The 25838-nt window shown below is 41.0% G+C and overlaps 1 protein-coding gene across 2 annotated transcripts in view; it reads right to left on the bottom strand.

Moving 5' to 3' along the window:
- Positions 1 to 25838, bottom strand: part of bach2b (BTB and CNC homology 1, basic leucine zipper transcription factor 2b) — a 78077-nt gene that overhangs the window by 5993 nt on the left and 46246 nt on the right. For both annotated transcript variants that reach the window (XM_026341334.1, XM_026341333.1), the window contains exons 2-4: positions 23698 to 23952; positions 7325 to 8821; positions 1093 to 1299 (exon numbers count right to left, since the gene is read on the bottom strand). In XM_026341334.1, coding sequence (XP_026197119.1) covers positions 1093 to 1299; positions 7325 to 8821; positions 23698 to 23940 — 1947 coding nt within the window. In that variant the 5' untranslated portion in view covers positions 23941 to 23952. The remainder of the gene's footprint in view (positions 1 to 1092; positions 1300 to 7324; positions 8822 to 23697; positions 23953 to 25838) is intronic.

Here is a 25838-nt window from a genome sequence, read left to right as displayed (position 1 = left end):
TCAGGCTCTATGGCTCACATCTTCTTTAACCTTTTTATACCCAAAGTAGGTTGTTAGATTTGGAATCCCTGGTGCACATGCGATGAGGGGATAGATGAACACAGCACAGAAAATGGCAGATACACGAGGTAAAGTTGCCTTTCTTCTGACTGAGGCCCGGACATGACTTTTACACAGAATTGTGATACAGTTGAAGGCTATAGACTGTGTCTTACACTGGAGAACTTTGAAAGATGAGGAGTGAAACATTTCAAAAAACCAAGAAAGAAAATCCAGAATTGAATTTAAAATTCTTCTCCTCACATATAAATCTCTTAATAATCAGGCTCCATCTTATCTTAAAGACCTCATAGTTCCATATTTTCCCAGCAGAACTCTACGTTCTCAGACTGCAGGTTTACTTGTGGTTCCAGAGTTCCAGAGTTTCCAAATGTAGAATGGGAGGCAGAGCCTTTAGCTATCAAGCCCCTCTCCTGTGGAACCAGCTCCCAGTTCAGGTTCGGGAGGCAGACACCCTCTCTACATTTAAGACTAGAGGTTTCTTCCTCTAAAGGGAGTTTTTCCTCTCCACTGTTGCCTAAAGCTTGCTGAAATGGGATTGTTGAGTTTTCTATATCAATTTATGTATAATTATACTCTGTAAGGTCTTAAACCTTACACTGTAAAGTGCCTTGTGATGACTTCTGTTGTGATTTGGCGCAATACAAATAAAATTGAATTGAATTGCTACGAATCAACTTTTCTCAGTGTGTTAAAATCTAATTTTGTTTTTTAATTTTTATTCTTATCAAACATACATTTGCTTAACAATAGATAAACTTAAAATTTTAAGTTATTAGACATATAAAAGCTTTAACAAAAAAATTAACTGTACAAAACTCTAGGAAATTTGAGTTGGCCTTAAAAATCTTAGGTAGTAGGTTGCCTTGAAATTTTAAGTTTTCTCTACTTTTTCTTTTTTACAGTGTGTCTTTAAACAATACCAGCCTGTCACATCATAATTTCCTTTGTTTGGATACTGATTGCTGTGTATCAAATGTGTCTAAGTGTCAAATGAAGACAGGAGATGCAGCTATGAACAAGTCCACTTACTAGCTTTCTGATTTCACACTCCAAATTCAAGATGCAGTCAAGCTTCCTCTTGCGGCAGCGCTGCGCTGCAATGCGGTTCTTACTCCGTCGTCTTATGTCATGGATGAACTCAAGCTGCTCCGAAGTCAGTTTGTGCATTTTCACCAACATTTGGAAATCGTTCCGTGGAAGATTTGTGATTTGATCTACGGGGAAAGGGAGCTTCACCTGGAAAATGAAGAAAAATGTCAAGAATTATTTATATATTATTTTATTTGTTTTAGTATTTATTGCCACAGTATGCAACCTAAGTTAACACCAGCCATCCACTCTGCTCCAATCCTCCCTCTCCCTGTCCTGCTATGATCCTCTACAGTAAAATCACCTGTGTTGAAGTACTTCGACACTTTTAGCTATTCATCTCCTGTGATTTCATGGTGCAGATTAGTATTGAATTGCAGTTACATATGCCAAGTAACTACACAACAATGTTACCAGGTTAAGTATATTATGATCTTTTTGGAGAAGGCAGTTACTACATTTGACCACATGATGGCAGAAGAGCACCATTCCTCATGCCTCACAGAGCAGGACTTTGTGCGCCTTCAGCTCTGACTGCCTCATATTTAACATGTAGCACGTTCTCAAGCAGAGGGGAAAAGGTGATCCAAGAAAAGAGTCCCTCTCCATCTGTCCTGGTTGTGTGCCAGTATGACAGACTGAGAGGGGCAGTGACTTGTCAACATGATTCAAATCAGTGTCCAGTGATTTCTCAGGTCATGTTTATCTGCAGAAGTCTTCATGAGCTGCAGAACAAAAGAATTTGTGGAATACCTGCAGAAGTGACTTCACAGTGCAAATCAAAAAGAGAGGGCCACATGATGTTTATTAACTAATATGACAAAATGTCAAGGCTGTATGTGTTTATTCTCCCTTTCTAAGTTTAAATCAGCCTCCGCCCTTAGGTGATGGAAAACCTATAGATGCATCATAAGCTGATCCAGCCCAGTGGTATCTGTTAAGGAGCTGTAGCTTTAGGCAGCAGGGAAAGCAGTGGAGCCATAACAGAGAAAGAGAAAAGGCCAAAGGAAGACCGTCAGAGAGCTTGGCAGAGAAGAGACAAGCTGCAGCTTTGTCTTTCTCTTCTCCCTTTCCCTTTTCCTCCCTGTGGCTGTCTCTGTGGAGCACAGGAAGAACAAAGTCAAACAAAGGAGCAAGAGAGGAAGCGATGAAACTTCACACTCTGCTCCACTCTACCTGACTGCTTGATCGGGGCCAGATCCTCCCTGGAGCACCCTAACTGCTCAGATGACTGCAGTCAGAGGCTGCAGCACTGACAGACAGCTCTGTTTCTTCACCAGATGCTACAAAGAGGTAGCTGAAGCATCAACTAATGTAAGTGGTGCACTCGGGAGGATAAAGAAAGGTGTCTACTCATGACAGAATTGTAATGAGTCCTCAATGAAGAGCAAAACTAGGTGTCTGTATGTCCCAGACAAAGAAAATAGCTTGAGTTACTTCATTACAAGCGCAGCTATCTGACCCACCAAGAGCCCTGCATGCAGACATATGAATAAATAATGGCCCAAGGCTACAATCAGCTCTCACTACAGCGCTAGGGCATGACAACTCCAGTCTCAGAGAAAGGCTGGGTGTGGGGAGGGATAGAAAACATCAGTATGAGGACCTGATGTGAGCTTCAGCGAAACCAACCTATAAAAACAGGAGGGAAGGACATGCTACAACTTTGTGCTGCTTTCTTTCTCCCCTTCACCCACCAGTCAATGGTACACAGGGGATGGATAAATTTAGCTACCCACCATGAGAACCAGTTTAGCAGCAAGGCTGGGGTGATAGAGTACACTTCGGTGTACAGTGGTCATAAATTCACACCCTGCTGTTCTAGATTTCTTTCTCCAGTCTTATAATTTCTCCCATTTACCCTCAGTCACTGTCTTTCTCAGGCTCATTATGCGGAAATGGGGTAAAGAGAGTAAAGTTGGGCTCATCTGTTACCAGGACCAGGATTAAAAAAGATAACCACTGGAAGTGGTCACTCGGAACTCAACTGCAGTCTCTTGACCTATTCTAAAGCCTTAATGCTCACTACGTTGGTGGCTGTGGCTCAATAGGTAGAGTAGTTGTCTCTCAGTTATAGGATTGGTGGTTCGATTACTGGCTCCTTCTGTCACATGTCAAAGTGTCCTTGGCCAAGACACTGAACCCCAAGTTGCCCCTGGTGATATACAACATAGCTGTGCATAGCAGCTCTGCCACTGCTGTATGTGAGTGGGTGAATGAGATGCAGTGTAAAAGCTCTTTGAGTACTAGTTAGGTAGAAAAGTGCAGATCATTTACCATTTTACATTCTTGCAAAAGCACTTAATGTATTTGCAGCAGTTTCACACAAACACCCAATCATTTGCTATGGCTGTTTTCAAAGCAGAAGAAGTTTTGTTTTTTAACTGAGTTCATGCTGTCGCTATAACGGTCCCTGTTACATTTTACATTCTTGCAAATTTAGCCCTGTAGAGGCTCCATCTCCTAGAGAGAGGGAAACATGGGAAGCAAACAGTGCTGTCAGCTGCTGGCTACACATTCAGGTGCTGGTGAATGCTGCAATTCCCCTTCACTACTGTCAAAAACACCTGTGACCTGTCTGATGGCAAACGTTGCTGCAATTGCAAAGACAAGTTATGACATTAGTAAAGTGACAGTATAATGTAAGGTTTGGAACCATACTACTGACGTAGGTAACTTTCATTTGGCAATGATGAAATGATAGTAGCAACAACATATATGAATATGTGGCAGTAAAAAGAAGGATCAAATAATGCTCTGAGTAGAAGAGTCGTACATACAGTCAACTCAGTCATAAATGACTGCTACTCCCTGAGTTTCTTAACACCAGCCAAAATTATTTCTTTTGATGGTTATACTTTTTTTTTCTTGCTTATCAAAAACATCTGGATGGCAATAGATTAGATTGATGCTACCACCTGATAACTTTCCCCCTATCAAATCAATAAAGTTGGATCTACAAATCAAACACGGGACAACAGGTCCACAGACTAGACTCTCATTGAGGTCTTGGGATAGTTTAGTATCAGATCAGACAAACAGGATACTGTTTGTCTGATCTGAATCATTCATAACAGAACATCCTTTACTGATGCTTTACACATAGCTGGAATATACCTGACGTTTCTGCTAACACTTTAAGTCAAGATGCCTGTGACAGACCTTTATTAACCCCAAAGTCCATTAATTGCAGGTTAATACTAAGAAATCTTCATGCTTAACATAGACTGAACAGGAAGTCAGTTACACAGCACTATTTCTATATGATAAGGTTACTGACCTACACCTACACACCAATAAAACATTCTACTAGTCCCACTATTTCTGGTATACTGTGTACTAGTACCACTGGGCTGCAGACAGTCTCAGCTGACATTGGGTGAAAGGTGGTACAGCTACAGGTGACTAGTTAATCCCAGGACTGACATAAAGTACATGTAAAGGCAGACAATCATTCAGAGTCACCAGTTAACCTAACATGACCCCAGCTGGAGTTTTCACCCTTCTAAATATTTTGTCGGAATGTTATTGTGTAGGAAGAATATACAATTTTATTATAAGAGACTTGACAATAACATGTTTTTCTTTATTTCAACAGAAATATCAAAATCCCCTCAATAGCCACATTTTACACTTCCCATACAAGACTGTGGTCTTTCAAAAGTTGTCTCTAAATGTGACTCCATTGTCTGCTGCTGTTCACACACACGTGGCTCATATGGATTCAACTACAGAGCAGGAGCAGTCCAGAGACCTCAACTGACTCTGGCCACCTTGGATGACTAATGACTGTGCTTCAGTCCCACTGGCCCACACTTAACAACTTCATTTCTCATCTGAATTCACTATGTCCAGGCTGCAGCTATTTTAAATTCCACACCCTCTGCTACACAAAAACAACTAAACCAGCCTTCTCCACGTGTTTGTTTGCAAGCCTGAATTACACAGAGGAAAAGGAGTAGTTGAGAAAGCTTGAGGAGAATTTCTCCCACCCCTTAAAAGCCAGTGAGGAGTAGATAAATGGTAAATGGTAAATGGTCTGCACTTATATAGCGCTTTTCTACCTAGCTGGTACTCAAAGCGCTTTACACTGCTTCTCATTCACCCATTCACACACACAAGCACACACACACCGATGGCAGAGCTGCTATGCAGCTGACCTGACTCACCGGGGGCAACTAGGGGTTCAGGATCTTGCCCAAGGACACTTTGGCATGTGACGTGGCAGCCGGGAAGCAAACCACCAATCCTGCGATTGGCAGTCAACTGCTCTACGTATTGAGCCACAGCCACCCCAATAACACTTACTTTACAGTAGCTTAAGTACACCTCTGTGTCCTCCTCTATATAATAAACTGTAGAGTACAGAAAAGCTGGAAAAAAATTCATTCATTAAGAATTTTGTTGACAGCCTATCAGTGAGTGGAAAGCTGACAGATAACCATACGTGAGTCAACAGACATTTGACAGAGGATACTGTGTGGTGTAACTGAGTACATACAATGGCTGGCATACATATATAAACACACTCAAATCCACACAAAGAGAAGTGAAATGTGTATAGCTGGGTTGATAGCCCTCACTGTAAGTCGATCCCACACAATTTACAGCAGCACATTCAGTAGACCCTTCAAAGGCCTACAAATCTGGTGATGATGGGTCACGCTATGAAGATAATAATTACACATTTCTGCTGAGCCTCTTTATCTTACTACTCTGTGCAACTGAATTTGTTCCATGGAAAAGTACAATCCTGACATGTAGCTCCAACCCTAGCAACACAGTGACTTGTGAATCTGGTCACCATGGCAACACACCACGTTCTTTCTTTTCTCCTCTGTGACATAGAGCAGCCCTTTACACTCAGTGCATCAAAAACTATTCTGCATACACCTTAAGCAAACAGACTCAAGAATCATAATGATGGGTTGAAAGGTCAAAGAGCTAATTAATGAAACGTGACAGTGTGGAGAGAGGATTATGACAACACTAGTTTCAGCATTTAAGAAATTTGGCACATAATTTGTAGAACATGTGCCGGGAAGATACAAATGGACATTTTAATCAATAAAGTGAGTCCATAGTTGTTGACTATGCCTAGGTATTCTGTATGTACAGATATTACGTTCTTTCTCACCGTTCCTAAGGTGGGAAGTTATTCTAATATTATTACACCTGCACTGGGCTCTATCTGGGAATTAGAAGGGGCCCTCTCTGATCTTTATCTGGCAATAATCACAGTCGTCTAGTCTGCAGCTTGGAGGGTGTCTGCCCAGGTGGATTAAGGGAGGATGATTAGAGGATTGGCTATTGTCAGCACTGTCAAAGTGGACTACATCAGACTGACCTGAACTTCTCATACAGATATTTTTGTATCCACCACCCATTAAACCTCGGCAAAGCATTGGCACAGCTTATTGTTAACATACAGTGTCAGAAATGTCAGATTTTGGCTCAGCTGAGAGTTGGAAAACATTATTGAGGCATCGAGACAGATGGCTGACTAACGGCCGGTTCTGCTAGAGGTTTCTTCCTCTAAAGAGAGTTTTTCTTTCTTCTCCGCTGTTTACCTAGTGCTTGCTCAAGTTGGATTTGTTGGGCTACCCCTGTTTTTTGTCTCCTATGTGAAGCACTTTGTAACACATTTTTAGAATGGTGCTTATACATGAATGTATTATTTTTTTATTTATGTGGATTACAGATGTTGTAGTATTTCTCCTATGAAACTAGCTAGTTAGGGTAGTTGGCACGGGCAGAAACACAAATAAACCCAAAGGGAATCACTACAGAAGCCAGTACTACCGTACAAGAATCCTGACCCTTCAATCCCCTTCAATCAGTGCTTTAACCAAACATGATGATCAACCTACCGCAGCGATTAAAAAAGCACAACAGCCTCCTATTTTAGAATGTCCTAGTGCATTTTAAGCTTACATATTGATTCATTACACAGATATCCAGCAGTGCATAAAGCTAATTAATATTATCAAAGCACACCTGGGTCCTTTGGAAGGGCTGTAAATCACAAACGGAACACTCCTGCTTTAACATGATGCTTTAATGACTGTTAATCCAGATCTAGAGCAGGCCACTACATTATAATTAGCCACACTGGAATGAGTGTGATAGTTACATTGTGTGTTAAGAGTGAATAGAATTGTTTTACACTCACCTCTGGCCCCCGCTCCTGTACATTGCAGGACTCACTGTCTCCCTCTGAAAAGGAGCCTGACTCGTCACTAGAGTTGGTGCCGTAGGACTGCTCACATTTGATCTTGGGCCGCACCTGGGTGAAAAGAACATCTCCTCCCACGCTTTGCTCCTGCTGGTCCACATTGAGGCACCGTGCCACACTGGAGCATGGTGAGGAAGAGAACTCAAACTGAGGCAGGCTACAGGGAGAGCCTCCACTGCCATCCTCCGCATAGGAGTATGAGGAGCAGGAACTGGAAGTCCTGGTTCGTGTCTCACAAGGTGGAGAGCGTGGGCATACTTTGATTGGCACTGGGCAGCTGGTGTTTGGCCGTGGACGGCATAGGAGTGGAGGCTCAGTGGAGGTGGTGCTGGGAGAATAGGTCTGGGAAGTGGGGAGGGAGTGGCTGGCTCCGGCCCACATGCCCTTTGGCATGTGTTCAGAGAGCTCCATCTCCAATGAATTCCCACCAGGGTAAGAATGCGCTGGGGTTCCCAGACGGTTGCAAGCCCCTGAGGAAAATATGACACTACGGCGGTCTAGTTCAACTTCCTGTTTGCAGATTCCATCGCAGGAAGTGGTCTTAAGGGACAACCGGGCAGGAAAGTTGTCCATGTCCTTTGGGGATGTAACAGACAGAGCCAGGTCCCCTGTGAAAGGTTTTAAGTCATTTTTATTATCTCCCTGAGAGTTTCCTTTGTCCTGGGGGCAAACAAGTCTATTGGCAAATAGCTGCTGTGATGTATTGGGCAAACTGGGAAGGTCCACTCCTTTCTTGAAAAACGCTCGGAGGCAGGAAGGAGACTTGGTTCTCTTGTTTCTTTCCATAGATACTGGGGTATCCATCTCCATGGCTGTCACTCTATCCTGCTCATCCCCTGACAGGCACAATGAGATGGGCTCTTCATCTGCCTGGGGTTCAACTTTGATCTGTGCCAAAGGCAGCCTGCCCTGCCCTGGCACTGCCCCGCTAACGCTGCTTTCCTTTAATGTGCTTGGAAAACCTGAGGTACTGGTGTTTGAGGAGGTGTCATTATTGTGCTTGTTACAAGCCCACTGGTATTTCCTGTACTTGGGGCATCGTGGCAGGTCTGACGCTCCATGTTGATCAAAGTCCAGACGGCCATCTGTGAAGTTACTGGGCATAGCCATTGCAAGCCGATCCTCGTCAGGCCGTTGAAAGGAGGTGAGGGCATCAGCACACCGCAGCACCCTGGGAGAGATGGGTCTTTCCACTTCTGACTGCATGCTCTCATCTTCTGAATTGTTTACCTCTGCAGCCACCTTGTGGAAGGGCAGCAAGCCATCCTCCTCACTGCGCAGCTGAGCTTCCAGGAAGCGAAAGCACGAGTCCTCAAGGTTGTGCATGCGCAGGAATTCGGCACAGCGGATGACCTCCTGGATGTTTTCTCTGCTGAGTAACAGCTTAGCAGTATAGGCAAACTGCAACAATGGGGCGAATCCCCTGGCAGTGACCTGCAAAAAACAGGGAAATTGCCAGCATTACATCAGCACAGCCATTGTTTAGAGCACCTGGGGTGTGGTGAGACAATCAGACAGCTCCAACAACCATAAACACACACTGTAATGGACCAGTTAATCTATTTATTTGGTCAGAACATTTGAACATGTTAAAACAGTAGTAAAAAGATAACTGGTACTCGGAGAATGCTGGCAGGTTGTGTGACCAGGCTCATGTTCCAAAACCAATCTTACACTTACAATACATGACTCTTTCCAAATATATTTAAATAAAAGCAGCTGAAATAAAAAATATTAATGTGATTTAAATGAGAAATTAAGTCAAAGAATGAATAAACAAGATCCTAAACATGACAACACATTTGATGCCAGATTTTGACACTTCACCGTTTCCTGCTGTTGTGATGAACAAAATAGCGAAGTTTAATATGCAACACATACTGCTATAAGTAGTACTTTACTTTAAAGTAGTGCTGTAACAGCTTTGAAATTCTTTTTTTTAAATTACTGTGTGTGTCCTGATAACTATATACCTTGTTGTGCTGGACAGTTTGGCTCTTACTCTTGTTTTAATCCAGGTGTAATAAAGTTAACAATAACAACAATTGAAACATACAACGCATACCAACCATTCCAAGTATGACCAAGTATGATATTAACCCAGGGAGAACAATGGACCTGACACACAGGGGAATGGTGGGAACAGCAGGAGGCAAAGGAAGAGACTATCCAGACACAAGTGCCCACACACTAACCCTCCACAAGTACACCACACACATTCTCCTACCTATACCAAAACTGAAAAATAACCCATGTGGGTTGCATGGGTTATTTTTATGGTTTATTTTTCCATAAAGATGTAGAGATGTCTAAGTCCAATGCCTTAAACCATACCTGTGATGGCTGGATAGGGCTCACTGAGAACAGATTCTGGGTTGAACCTTCATTTTTACTTTTTTCACGAGTGATATGTCCAAAAATTGACTGATAGTTGTCGGGAGAGAGATTGGCGGATTAGGAGAAACAGTAATACATCATCAGCATATAGACTTATTTTATGATGTACATTTTTTGACGTTATTCCGGTAATTTTTTTGTTTTGCTTAATTGTTCCAGCTAATGGTTTGATGAAGATCACAAAGAGTGAGGGGGAGAGTGGGCAACCTTGTGTGGTCCCTCTGCAGAGACTGAACCTTGGGAAAGCGGCATTTGCAGAACTGTAAAGTATCTGAATCCAGTAATGAAAGAGTTCCCAAATCCAAATTTATGTAGCGTGGTTAACAGAAATTTCCAGTTTACCCTGTCGAAAGAATTTTCTGCATCTAAAGAGACAATAGTTGACTCTAGTTGATGTTGTTTGTTGACTTTAATGAACCCTGTTTGATCAGAGTGGCTTATAGAGGGACTTTTCAAGTCTTCTGGCAGGTGCTTTGCTGATTATTTTGATTGAGTGTAGGATCTTTCCCTAGCATGTTCCAGAATTCTTTATAAAACCATCTGGCCCTGGGGCTTTTTTAACTGTCATCTGCTGTAGGGTATTTATGAAACCAAGGAGAGTGATAGGTAATTCCAATTGATTTAGGAAAGATTCTATGACTAAAAAAGGTGGATCGATTGCCAATTACTATTATTGCTATACTTAGCCTGTCCTGTTCTGGGTTACATACCAGATTGAAGTCCCCTCCTATTATAAGTTTTGCACCAGAGTGAGAAGATAGTTAAGTAAAGAAAGTGTGAAAAAAAGAGGGGTTGTCTAACTTTAATTCTCTTCTCCTTCTTATAAAATCCACATACATTCCACAAGACAAACCTTTGTGATGTTATATCTGATCTGACTATCTTAGTGTATGACTGAGAGTGTGTGGATGTTCTGAACTGTGTTGTGTGCGCTCGTATATTGCTTATGATAAACCATATAGGGCTATTGAAAGTTTGCATTGCTGGATGATGGTGCGAGTGAAGGAAAGAGAGAGATACAGGAGGAGAAGTGACTTTGACAACTCTGACATTCTGTCAGAACTCTGTCAGACTTTCTGTGTGTTGTCTGCTTGGGTCAAGTGTCTGTAAAGCCTAATGGTTTGTAAGACTACAGATTATCCCTGTTGTGCCCATGAGGAATGGGATGCTAGAAGGAAGCCTTCCATTTACACTTAATGCCAGATAATTAGATATCTCCTGAGCCTGCAGAAGTCCATGCTGCCATCTACTGCTCTAGTTACTGAACACAGAGGCAAGAGAAAGGAGCCAGATAGGCTGGCTTTGATATGAGGTAAGCCTGCTGTTTGGAAATCACTCTACTCAGGCTCTAGCACCCAATCACTCCAGGTTTAGACCAGTTCACACTCCGGTGACAAACACATTACTGTTTCACTCAGGAACTGCAATCAAACCATACACAGAGAAGAGGTGTATTCACACAATTAATTCAACTTGAAGCTGAGGTTTTCTTTGCTCTATGAAGCACCTTTTAAGTACTGAGTGATTTAGAATCTTTCTTACAAGATTTAACAAAGATCCTAAAGGTGCTACTGAGTGACAGTCACTTAAAGACTCAGTGAAGAAAGCTATGAACAGCACTGTGGTTTTAATGAGCCGCCTGTTTACTGCTTTGCTGCCTTTGTTGGGTCAAACAAGAAGATTAATTACCCTCGGTGGAACGGTATCCCCTATGTCAGAACTGCAGCAGCTTTCAGAGGTCTGTGTATCTATGTCAGACACCTGAGTAGTAAAACAAGATTTTCACTCCTAAGTAATAAAGAATTAAAACAAACAAACAAACAAACAAACAGAATTTGCTCTGGGGATTTTTCCACCTGGAAAAACAACTAAGCAACACATGAGGAAACAAATACAGGTATGCGAGTAAAAAATAGCATCACTCAATGAGTTAAATTATGAGGTCACCCAATTCATTATATATATATATATTGATATATATCTATTTCCTGGAATCAGAAGCTGTACATTCAGGAATAGTTGGAAATCAACCAGGGCTGCTCTCTAGGACCTGTGTTGCCTACCCCTGCTACAACCAGTTGGTTTTGGATGTACCTAGACCTAGATTAAAACCTATAGCATTTACAGTGTAGTCTCCAGTATCGTGGAATAGCTCACCACTCGACAGAAGGACTGTTTCCTTGCCTGAATTCTTGTATTGTGCACTGGTACAGCATGAGATTTTTGCTTGTCCTTTAATGATTTTATTTATTAATTATTTTTTTATTGCACTTGTTCTGCACTTTATTCCAGGTTTTCATTAATTCTTTACCCACATGTGCATATAGAAATGACCAGTTCCATCTCTCATTTGTTTATATCGTCTATTCGTGCTTATGTCCTACTATTACATATTGCTTTTGTCCATGAACAGCTGTTGATTATTAGAAGCTTATGAGAACCTTAAACCTAGATTTTTTCACACCAGAATGACAACACTGTGAAATAACTGCATGACAGCTGTTAAATCTTTCAGTATTTCTTTCAGCTGGTCCATGGCAGCTTGAAATATTTCTCAGTTGGGTTTGTAAATGTATATGTTGGTCTTATTATCTACACTGCCAGAGCAATGATGAACTAAGTTGATCAACCGTGCTATAAAAAGTGACGCCTGGATGATTAGATGGGTTTGTTGGTATGTCTCATTTAGGGCTTAAATTCTAACCCTCAGTTTAATATGATCTGCACATTTGTTTAACTTTTTTGATGCAGTGACACAAATACAGACAATGTGAAACATCACCACTGCCCTAGTTATGAGGCAGATTAGGTATGCTACATATAAATCTGATCGTATGCAGTTTATATATAGTATTATAAACACATTTAATTGAACACATTAGTATTTTTATGCACTGCAACTGTGCCTGGCAGTTGAACCTTTGTCTATAACCAACCATATGCTGCAGCCTACCAGCATGCCTCTGGGCTAAAGCACCTTGCAGTGAGCTCTTGCTAACAGACATTTGTCAATGTGACTTACAAGTGAAGTAAACAACAAATCTTAAAGTCAGTGAGAAGACATCTGAAGCAACGCACCATAAAAGCAAATATATGTGTGGGGACAGCTTTTGTTTTTGTCTTCTTGTTTTAAGTTATTAGGTTGTTTGCTCCACCATCGTGGGGCCACTGAGCTAAAAAGCTTTGTTTGGACTCTTTTTCTGTGTGGTGCAGGAACTACATTCTTTGGTAGAGCACAGGTATGCAAATCATTTAGAGGTATGGTGTCATTTTTCTGATGCTGCATTTGGTTAGTAAAGCTTAGTTGGTTGTCAGTGGTAAATGGTAAATGGTAAATGGTCTGCACTTATACAGCGCTTTTCTACCTAGCTGGTACTCAAAGCGCTTTTACACTGCTTCTCATTCACCCATTAACACACACACACTGATGGCAGAGCTGCTATGCAGCTGATCTGACTCATCAGGGGCAACTTGGGGTTCAGTATCCCAATCGGACCGCCGATTGGCAGACAACTGATTCACAGCCACACCTGATCTGATAACATCCAGATGCAGACAGAGAGACAGGTATTTTTTAAGACAGTAGAGTCATCTAGTGGAAAAGAACGAGGATTCCCAACGCAGAGAGTGCACAGAGGAGGATCTGGTGATTTAGTGTCACAGGCTTTCACTGCAATTTTTGTCTTTGACTTTTTATTCTTCTACAGAGCAATGCTAAAACAACAGATCTAATTGTGGCGTAAGACCTTTGCACAGTACCATATATATTTTTTTAATTTATTTATTTATTTACGGGTAATTTACTACAATTAGAATAATCTGTTACAGAGTAAATAACACCCTGCGTGAATGTGCTAGAAAATGATGTGATCTTCTGCCAATATGGTCAGCAGCTTGTTTCTGTGCCAGGAGATAAAAATTATAGAAATAACACAAAAGAACTAAATCCAGCCCTAAATGACTGAGAAACCAAATCATATTTAGCTGAACATATTTACAACTGAAGTAAATATGAAGAAGGGTAAGTCCCCCCTGGCTGGTTAGTGCAGTGGTAACATTGCTGTCCTCCATGTGGGAGACCAAAGTTCAAACTAACTTCCAGTAGGTGTCCTTAAGGTAAGACCTCTGTATGTTTACGCAGTAGTTGCCCTGTACTTTGTATGTTAAACTATCTGCCAAACTGTCAAAATTTGACCTAGAAAAATAGTCACTACTGTAGATACTACTGTATCTTTTACATTTATATGAGGTAATAACCTGTAGTTTTGCTGCTGTTGATTCACTGATTATTTTGTGTAACATCAAATCAGTTTGGCCAGTGTTCACTTGGTAGTTTTTCTTCAGTTTTGATGGTTTCTGGTGGCTCCCTCTCACTGTGTTTCTAGTAGTGAAGTTGTTTCTTGCGATTTATGAGGGTGGCAGGAGGAAGCTGGAGTACCTGGAGAGAACCCACACAGTCAAAGGGAAACAATGGAAACTCTACACAAAGGATTTGAACCCAGGCTCTTCTTGCTGTGAGGCAACAGTGATAACCACTAATAAATAAATAAATTTAATGTGGGTTACTTTTATATACATTTGTAGTTGATTTTGGTTTACATGCACACACAGATACACATTTACAGTAAGTGTGCTAGATCAAACCATGTCAGTCACAATGATGAGGCAGTGGTATAAATGAGGCAGGCCGGCTGCATCAAGGGCTGCTGATAAACTGAAAAGCTGCTGCAGAAAAAGTGCTGAGCATACCACAAATCTATTTTCAGCTAGTATCAGCAGCTGCGGCCTGTGGGAGCCCATCTTTATGTGTGCCCTGCACCATATGCGATTATTTCACAGTTACAACCCCAGCATAGCAGTCTAATGAAGGAAATTTTAAAGGGAGTGACACAGGATGGATGGTGGAAGGGGGTTAATCCTTCAGGACGATGGATTACAGAGAAAAATAATGGCGGAAGAGAGACGGTCACAGCAAAGGAAACTAAGTGTTAAAGAAGATACAAAGAATTTTTCCTATTTTCCTGGTCATTAGCTGACATTTAAAACATTTCAGCTGTTGACACAAAGAAAAAAAATCATCAGCATGACAGATAGGGGTGATTTTATGCTAATAGTCCTATTTTGCATCTGGAGTGGACATAAGTGCTGTTATAGGCCAGGACATTATAGGCATTGGCCAATCACAGATGTAGACAATTCACATGACATTTTTAGGGAGAATCCCAAATATCTTTGCATAAACACTCTAATAATACATGCTGTCCTCTTCCTCCCTGAATCACCCAGACACCCACTCACTTACATCGGCCTTTTACTCTCAAAGAGAGGGCTAATTTATGCAAATATGCTCCAGTGAATTCCTACATGTTGTGCATGCTAATTAGGACATGGAATGACAATAGAGTGCCTCCCCATGCAAGAGAAAACACTACGCCTCCACTGGAGGGAGCAGCTGATGCTTCAACATCAGATGTGCTGAGTAACCTGACAATAACCTCTGTGTTCACAGACAAACAATAAGGGGATTGAGTCACAACACTAATGGAAATAATGCAGGCACTGTATTGTATGCTGTCATGTTGCCACTGTGGGTTAAGCTGTTATGCTGGAGGAGATGACAGGAAATGTGTAGGGACAAAGGTCTGCAAAAACCTGCTGCAAAACAGGCAGAAAACTACTGGCTTCAGCCAAACAACTGTTTAGCTAGCTGTAATATGAATCCAGACATAACCTGATAACTTAATTCTCCATACATGTATATATGTCTCATAATTATACTGTCTTTTGAAAATGCCCTGAAATCAATGGCTTACTGGAGGGAATGAATACCATATTACAGTATGTTACAGTATTATTTGAAAAATACTCAAACTTGAAAGATAAAGAAACAAAACAAAACAAAAAACAAACAAAAAACCAATATAACAGCTGTAATGTGGTGACCCCTCTAACTTGGGCATTATGGAGGTGTGACAGACCTCACCTCTAGATTTGTTTTTAGCAATGCTGTGATGGTCATATATATTTATTTCCCAGATAACAACTAGAAACACAAAAAGTGATTTCTTGGCTGCTATTCTTCCACAAAGACAATTCCCGATCAAGCATTTTTGGACTATGGAGTGATGAACCTGGCATAAAGAATGTCATTGCTGGACATCTGGTCTCGCAAAGAAGATTCTGACAGGTCTTCCACTCAATAACTGTCACACTCTGCCTGCACAAGCTTGTTTGTTGTTTTTTAATACTGTGCACGTTTCCTGTATTTTCTGTCTGTATTTTAATAAAATGAGTAGGACATTAATACATATATGGTCATCATAGCATAATCAAAACAACAAATCTAATGATGTCCTAAGACGTGCACAGTGCTGTAAATTCACGGGGAGAATTGGAAATGTAAGTGCCATTGTCAGTGACAGCAGAAGCTCAGGCATTCCTGGTGCTGTGAGTAAGTAAACCTCCCCCCGACAGTGGATTAAATCAGATAGTGTAGATCCTAATCCTCTGCTAGTACAGCTTACAGTACAGCACTAGACACTGGGAAGGACATGACCCCACATGTACACCGTTTAAGCCACAACATGATTGTGTTTGGGCTGATGGGCTATGATGGTGTGCAACCAAAGAAATGATTAAATCAATTGATTTTCAAAGTATTATTATTGTATTATATATTATTGTGACATCACAATCCACAATCCAGTCTGGAGACCAGAGGTTTTGGTTCATGTTTTTCAGCCTAGACAGATTAAAGTCTGCATATTACTTTCATTAAGGGGAACATTTACTAACTGTGCCAGGTTTGGAGGTTAAATACAAAGAGCATATACAGCACGGGTATCACACTGCAGGCTATTTCCTGGCAGGCTGACAGCTAAAGATGCTCCTCCATCCAGCCTCTCACACTCAGACAAAGACTCTTTTCCTTTCTGTCATCATATGGGATGAGACGTGTCCCTGTTTTGGCAGAGGAAGAGAGACAGAAACCCCCTGCTGGACCAAGGGAGTTGGATCTTACTGCCAGCAACCCCACTGTGTGATATCACTTGTCTCTCCACAGCTTCCTTTTCATGTTCTACTACCCAACCCCCATCTTTAAAGAAGGCTGGCCTCTGTCCCTGACTCCCACCATCTGTCTAATAGGCTGTATGTGTGTGATAGTGATCTCTGCGAAGCTCCCTCAGATTAGCTGGCACTGTACAGTTTGAGCCCTGATCAACTGTTAGACTGGATGTGGTGGATGGATCTCATCAGCCTTCCTAAATCAATCCATTTTTTCGTCTCTGAAACATACCTCTTGCTGTATGTCTGAGTCTGAGTGTAAGTGTTATGTTTGTTGCCTGACAAGCAGTGCAGTCTGTAGTCATGCCACAGTCTGATTATGTTTCAGGCAAATATAAGTACTTGTTTGAAGGTGAAGTAAACTTGTCACCATATTTAAAGAACTAGTTAAAGGTGGTAAAGGTACAGAAAGACTACAACCTTGGACTGCATTTGCAAGCACTTAAGTAACCGTTACTCATAGAAACCACATTTCTCAGGTAATCAGGGAATGTGTTTCCATGCACTAAAGAAACCGGGCTACTGGAAATCCGACTATACATGCATCAGATGAGTAAACTGGTTTCTTCTCTACCTTGGGCTTATTTTGGAAGGTTCACAGATTTGAACTGTATAGACAAAAAACTGCATTGCCCTGTAATAATCTCACCTTTTTATCCAGCCACTTTTCCCTGCTAAAAGTAGTAGAGTGGCCAGTATTGGGAGCTTTTGTCATGCACCTGTGGTCTTGTTAAAACCGACTAGAAACCTCTTTAAACGTATACATGGCAGTAATGGAGTAAGAGTTTGCTGGGAGAAAATATACGTAAGGAAAATAAGGTTTCTTTAATCCCAGGTTTCCCGTTTACATACCAGTTAAGAAATCAGCTTACCTGAGAAAGCCAACTGTAACCTGGTTACTTGAGTGCATGTAAATGTCCTGATGGTTAGTACAAGGCGAATGTGACAGCTATGGAGTCCACTGCTTCCACTCGGGTCCATTTTGTTTTAACTTCTTTCAGGTTGAGGTAATGAAAACCACTCTCTGCTTCTGGCTCCAATAAGATCAATCCCTTGTGATCAGTGGCTAAGCAGTATTTCCAAATCAGTTATCTAATAAGTACACCTACCTCCTGCACAGACAGAGACAAAGAATTCCAACTTTCCTTCATTTCCTTTTTACATCATTCACTGAGCATTACCAGGGCTCACACACTGTTCTTGCTTTAAACATAACAGATTTGTGTAACTGTTCAAATACTTATGGTTTGGGCTGTAAGTATTTGGAAATATCACAGTCCAGTTATCAGCCTGGGATAATATTTTTAGAGCATATTCATGTTCTGTAGAGGATGTAACCTTGATTGCCTTGATTGTTTTTGAATTGAAAAGGAAACATTCTCTCTTTCTCGGTTTGTACAGCTGTTGTTGTGATAGAGGATATCTTATGCATAAGTCAAAGATTTAGTTAATTATTTTTAGCTAAACATAGGCTTCAGGAAACACTGACACTCACTTTAGTTTTAGTCATCATCAATGCCTGAAAACTTAGCACATTTCAGTAATTTGCTTTATTTTAGTTTTAGTTAAGATCAGTCAGGGAAACTAAGTTTTTGTTTTAGTCTGGGTATTAGTTAGGTTAACTTTCATGATGCTGTTATGAACTATGTGAGGCTTTACAGTAGGTAAAGAAATGATTCTTATTGAATATACAGGTATGGACACTGGGTAAAAATGATTGTGTCCAGTAGTAGGTTAAATAAAGAAGAGAATGAAAACAGAATAAAAATAATATAAGATAATGTTTTTGCTTAACCAGCACCATTTGATGACTAATTTTCACTACTAATTAGAGTGCAGCTGACTGACAACATCTGGGTATGCAGACAGATGATTAGACAAAATTGATTCTGTGTGTGTACAAGTGGAGCTGACTGTGTGATTGTTTTGCACATCTGGGGCAGTATCATCAGACAAGACATTCTGCAGCATCCTACTTACTTTATGGTACATACAGCTATAGCCTCGGCAGTTTTAAAGTGACTGATTACACTGATCAGCCAAAACATTAACATAACGTGGTGTTCTAATGAAACTGTACTGAACTATTTGGAAACAACACACAGCAATAAATTTGGTGTAAAAAGGGCACTGCATAGCATCATGAAAACATCATCCCAGTCTTAAAGTATGGTGGAGGATGCATCAGGGCTGGTAGGCTTTCCACTATGACTATGAGGTTTTTATGGTTGTTCTTAATAAAGACATGAAAGCACCTTTAGCACCAATTACAGCCTCAAATCTGTTTGAGTATGATGCCACAAGCTTGGCACACCTATGTTTGGGCAGTTTATCCCATTCTTCTTTGCAGTACCTCTCAAGCTCCATCAGGTTGGATGGGAAGCGTCAGTGCACAGCCATTTTGAGATCTCTCCAGAGATGTTCTTTCGAGTTCAAGCCAGGTCTCTGGCTGCTAGGTTTGTTGTCCTGTTGAAAGATGAACTGTCAACCCAGTCTGTGGGCCAGAGCTCTCTGGAACAAGTTTTCATTAAGGATGTCTCTGTACATTCATCTTTCCCTCGATCCTGACTTGTCTCCCAGTTCCTGCACTAAAAAACATCCCCCCAGCATGATGCTGCCACCACTATGCTTCACTGTAGGCATGGTATTGGCCAGGTGCTGAGTTTCCAGGTACCGGGTTATTCCAGACGTGACAATTGACATCCAGGCCAACAATTGTTTCATTAGACCAAAGAATCTTGTTTTGGCAAACCTTTACTGAGAAGTGGTTTCTGTCTGGCCACTTTACCATACAAGCCTGATTGGTGGAGTGCTAAGATTGGATGAGAGATAGTTCTCCTCTCTCCGTAGAGAAACGCTGGAGCTCTTTCAGTTCAGTAAAAGTTAAGCACTGTGAATACTTTCTGGATCCACTGCATGTAAAGAGCACTGAAACCTTCAGGGGCCGCAAATACTTCTTTTAGTCAGACATAGTCTTTTTAAAATAGTTAGTGTGTGTGTGTGTGTGTTTTCTTGTGGACACATAAAATGTGCAGTGTTTCTCGGCACATGACCAATGAAAGAAAGGACAAACAGGAGGTGGTTTGAGGTCTGTGAACCAGCACTTCACTGAATCACAGTGCTGCCCTCTCTTTTTCCACCTTCTGGGGCAGTTCACTGTCTCTACAGTTGTCTGGATATATATATACATCCATTAGATGGCTCTCGTTGAAATTTCTCTCATGGGCACATATTTGTGGCCAGTGATTATTATGAAACATTCAACGGACGTGATACAGCATAGAGATACACTTTGTTTATTTGTACTTTTATGGATATACATTTTGAGGAGTGGTTTTATGTTTTAGTACCAGTGGAGTGACAACATTCTGAGAAAGTGATGACATTAGGGTTAAGTGTAGATTTAGGTTTACATTAGGGTAAAGGTAAGGCGTGTAGATGTTAGGGTTAGAGTAGGGGGCTAGGTGATGCGTTATGTTAATAAGTGTAATAAATGAAGATAGCTGTGCAAATGTGTATGTGTGTAAGCCTCCATCATTCAACATGGTCATTGTGCTGATCTGCTCCCACCTCCTACTGAGTCGCTGGGAAAACAGGATTATTGAGTGGAATTGTTTTGTTCCCATGATGTGATGGTCAACAAAGCCCTTATGGTAAAACTGGCTGCCCCTTTGCAAGCACACAATTATATTAGATATAGATGATGTTGCTCATCCACACCTGCCATGACTGCTCCAAGGCCAGCAAGGCCATTAGAGAGACACAGTGAAGGTGGTGGGGAAGGGGGTCATTGCTTCATATGTTATCTGCAACAGCATCCTCTTCTTTTCCTGCAGTAAAAGCTGGGGTCTCTCATATTCTTGCATATTCTCCATGACCATAGCCAGACACAAAAGGACCAGTGAAGTGTTGCTAAGCTAGAAGAACTAAAGACATCTGTTCTGATGCTACACAGACCAGGGACTAAACAGACCCATCTCCACCAAAAAACACTACTACTTTACTTTTGTTGTCTCTGATGCTGTAATATTTATCAGTTATTTTTATTTATTTATTATCTGTCATTTTTTCTACCTTTGCTTACACACTGCACAAGTTACTGCACAAGAAACAATGTTTTTTTATATATTGTATATCCACACACAAACACATACATAGAGACAGGCCTGTTCCTGTTATTGGATGCTACATATAAATAAAATTATTTATAAATGTTTTGGAGACAGTTATCTAACTAAATATTCATGACCAAAAATTTCAATACAAGGTTAGGGTTATTTGCATAGCGCCAGAAGTTATCTCAAGGAACTTTACAGTGTAAGATTTAAGACCTTACAGAGTATAATTATATTAAAAATTATAAAATTATATATATTTGAGCAAGCATTAGGCAGTGGAGAGGAAAAACTGCCTTTAGTGAAAGGGAGAAAAATCTTGTTGTACGATGTTGCAATGACAATAAAGTTTATCTTTATCTTTAAACCTCCAGCAGAAGCAGGTTATTTGAATGCTGTTTTTGGTTTTGTATAGTTACAAACTGATTTCTGCATGTTTGGTGATCTTTTCTTACATTTTATTGTCTAAATCATCAGTTGGTGCAGATGATTGTATGATGAATATATGATCGTAACCATTCTTCATTTCTACACAGTATATTATAAGATTGGCAGGGTGTTGTAAACTATGATTTAGTATGTAGCCACTGCATCAAAATAAAGGCCAAGATAAATTCATTAGATGTTGTTTTGCCATGTAGATGAGACATCAAAATATGTTGAAATGCTTTCAGATACAGAAGAAAGATGGACAAAGTAAAAAAAAGCTTGGAAAACCTCAACAGTAGTTACTCTCTTTCTGGCCCTGAAAGAGACAGTCATTAAAGGATGCTTCTTTCCACACTCTGTCTTACACCTGAAACACCCAGCAGCTAATACATTATTCATGTGCAGCGGGTGAATGAAAGGGAGGCTGCTTTGAGCATCTAAGAGCCCTTCCCTTTCAGGACTTTGAGTTAAGGAAGAAAAATCCTGTGATGCACACACATTTGTGCTTTACATAAGATGACAACCTGACAAAGGTGGTAGAAAAGTTGGTTGACAGTGTTTGTTATTCTTTCTGGCCTCAGTGATTAGCCACCACTGTAGAGCCTGCTCCAGAATGTGGCCCAGTTTTAGCAGCATCACATGTATGTAGACGTATGTGTGTGTGACATCAATACAACAGATGAGATGTGTTCTGAAGGAGATCAGTTAAAATTTACAGGCTGTGAGCGCTGAGGTAAGAGTAAGGAGTGTTGCTGAACCTGATAAGTGTCAAGCCTGAGGTGGCGTTAATCTCGCCACAAAGTGCTACCTGCTGCGGCAGAGGAACAGCTGACAGGTGCTAATTGGCAATCACAGCCCTCTAGGTTTAATACTTTGCTTTCTGCACACATTTCTTTGAGGCTTTATACTCTTGGGAACAACTGATGAGATGAAAACACACTTTAACTGAGATCATCTGACAGACAAAGTTAGCATAAAGACAGAAGGAAACAAAGCAAACTTTACAAATAGTTAGAGTCAACAGTGTAGAGACACTGAGAAGTGAAAAGAAAACAAATGGCGTTAAGGTGTGAGTTTTGAAAATGGTGTGGTGGTAGTGTCCCTTCAGGCCTACACACAGAAACTAATATGAATTCAAAGCAAATTATCATTTCAGATTTGTTTTATTTATTTCTTTATTTCAAATCAGTTTCTCGTTTTAAATACAAGTGTAGGGATTGTTGGAGGTGTGCTGTGTTTGTGTCCCGCTCTGTTTATTTAAACAGCCCTGAAGTCAAATATGTCTCAATATTGGTGTATCTCAACATATCAGTTCAACTCCATGTTTACTCTTCCTCGTTTACTTTTTTTGTTTGCTAAACAGGACCACAAGGTTCCGTAAACAATTGAAAGTCTTCTTCGTCAAGATAAGCATTAAAAATACCAGTGGACAAGATGGACACAGTAGCACCACATCTACTACAATAGGAGTCAGAGGTGGCTGTTCAGACTGCTCAAAATTCATGTAGCAAATGTTTAAATCAAAGTCTGATTAAAACTGAAAGTAGCTCAGAGTGGCCTTTTAAAGACATTCCCATTGCATTTTTTTTTTAATTCATTTTGTGCTTTGAAAAGGCCTCTCTGCCTCTTACACTGATAGATACAGAAACACTGCTGTATTTGTGAGAAATTTGCCTCTTCTTTAAGATGCCTTTGCCAATTTACACTAAACTTAAAAAAGCTGTTCTAAATATGCACCAGTATCATTTCACACAGGTAGCACTCTGGTGTTAGCAGGGTGATGTTCATATTATACTGTACATCGTTTCATTTAATGAACTGGGCAACTGTAGGTCAGGAGGTAGAGCGTCGTCTAACAATTGTGGTATTAGTTGTGTGATTCGCGACTCCTCTTGTTATTTGTCAAAGTTTTTTTTGGCAAGGCACTGAACCCTAAGCTGCCACCGTCATGTCAGGTTAGCTGCATGGCAGCTCTGCTATTGGTGTCTGAGTGTATGGGTGTAATGTGTCAATGATCATAACCACCTTCTTCTGCTGATTTCCTCCATCCACTTGTTATACCTGTCCTTAGCAAGTCTCTCTGACTCTCCATCATAGGGTTTGATCATTGAAATGTGTTGTTTAAACAAATGTGAGTATAATCATTAACATACTGGAAACAGTACGTGTAAGTGCATGTAAACACAATGACTCTGTGTGGCTATGGCAGCTGGAGAAAGGTGCAGAGAGCAGACTTTTAGTGTTGCATTGTTTCAAAAATGCATTTGAGAAAACGCAAGTAAACTGCATGCTTGTTGAACGTACCTCTTCAGGAAGGCTAACAACCAAGCCATTCTCCACTTGGCCCACCAGCGCCTGGAGGAAATACTCGCTACAGGCGGCCAGCACAGCCCGGTGAGCACGGAACTCCTTGCCCTCCACCAGGACAGTCACATCGCACAGGATATCCTGCTTCCGCTGGTCATTGAGGCAGAGGAGGATATTGGTACAATGAACAGTCGACTCATACACATACATGGGGGCTTCAGGCTTCTCATCCACGGACATTCCGCTCACGCCCTGGAAATAGAAGCACAACATAGGGGGGTTAGCTTACAGCTGAGCCTATGAACACATACCGCAGGGCTGACATCAGCCATGGTGATCTGCTGCAGTGAGCCTCAGGATTTAACACATACAAGCCTGACTGCTGCTCTCTGCTTCACATGCTCACTCCCCTTTAACATTTAAAGCCAGAAAAGTGTTACGCACGTCGCTGCAGTGTTAACATGCACAAATACCCATACACACAATTAAAAATTTTACTTCATTTAAATTAAATGTACGTGATTGAGTGAGCACTGAGGCTGTCCCACCATGTGCATACTGTATAATAATATTATTACAGGCATACTGTAATTCAAACACAAACAAAATGTCTTACATTTACAACAGTGAAGCATGTGAACCGCCTGCTACAGCACAGACCCAGGTTCTCTACAGGGGAAAGTTCAGCATGGTTCAACAAAGCACCACCACTGTGGTGGTGAGTATGTCAGAAGCAACTGTGCAGTCGCAGCAGAGCATATCTGCTCAACAGAAAACTCAAAACTACCAATTGAAGAGGCCAGATACTGCCAGCTACTCTATATCCATAAGTGTGGATGAACTGTGATGGCTATTAAAGACTCAGGAAGGGTGGCGTATGTGGAATAGTGTGTAGATTACCAGTTCAAGTGTGAAAATGGAGATTTGGTTACAGATTTGGTTACACTGGTATAGTCAGCGTGAGAATGTGTCAAAGCCAGTAAGTGTAAAAAGTGTTGCTGAGATCTGGTCTGCACTATTATCAACACTGCATCATTTGACAGCTATCATGCACATTAACACGTTTTCCGTTTGGCAAATAACCATGAACCATAAGTTCCCTGAAGTCTGTGTTAGCAGCACTCAGCTCTAAACTCTAAATGTCTCCCTGAATGAATTTAATATTATAACAAAAGCATTTATTCTAACGCGATACTAACTACATGTTAACTTATTAAGCTAAGCATATGTGTATGTATGTACAGTATAGACCATCTACAACACTGGTCTACCTGGAAATCTTTACAAGAACCCATGAATTTAGAAATCAATGATTCTGAAGGCTAAAAGATCTGGTTATTGATCTCTTCAGCAATTCTGTTGCTTGTTTTGTTCTGTTGTTCATGCGTCACAGACCTGCAGTGGACACCCTCTGATGCGTTACAGAATGTCGTAAAGGATTGTAACATTTTCGGAGTCTCTTCACAGTATATGAAGGGCATCTCCAGTGTGACTCACCAGCTTGAGTACCTCTCTCTGATGTCTACATTAAGCTCAGTGTATTCTAAAACATTTCCACGCCTCATTCAGTGAGTTTACATGCACTCAAGTAACCAAGTTACTCAGAGAAGCCAGGTTTTGGACCAGACTCCTGGTGGTGCTGGCTTGTCCGACTGTTGTGAGGCTTGCTTATTTCCACCACACCATTTCTCAGCTAGCTTCCTATGATAATCATCAAGAATCCAAGAATAATGTTTCCAGTTTCCAGACGCGGTTGTGACTTTCAGAGCAATGCAGACATGCAATTTCTACCATCCATTGTGCATTTGCTTTGCTTGGACTTCAGATGTTTTTTTGCAGTGGAAGGAAACACACACACACACACACACACACACACACACACACACACACACACACACACACACACACACACAAACCACAAAATAGCAGGTTGTGGCAGAATTTTGATGGGTGCTGATTTGTGCTGAAAGATTTATTTATTCCTTCTTTTTTTTAAACTTTGGAGATATTTGTTGACAGTAGCTATTTCTGCCACACTATCACATATGCCACCAACCTCCCTGGTGTACTACTAGCACTCCTGTGAAGATCAAAAGTGCTTCGTGATAGTAAGGGGTAAGTATCCTCCATCAGCAATC

The sequence above is a fragment of the Anabas testudineus genome, chromosome 24 (genome assembly GCF_900324465.2).
Source record: "Anabas testudineus chromosome 24, fAnaTes1.2, whole genome shotgun sequence".
Lineage (NCBI taxonomy): Eukaryota > Metazoa > Chordata > Actinopteri > Anabantiformes > Anabantidae > Anabas > Anabas testudineus.
The sequence above is the reverse complement of the archived record's forward strand: the minus strand, read 5'-3'. Positions and strand labels throughout refer to the sequence as shown.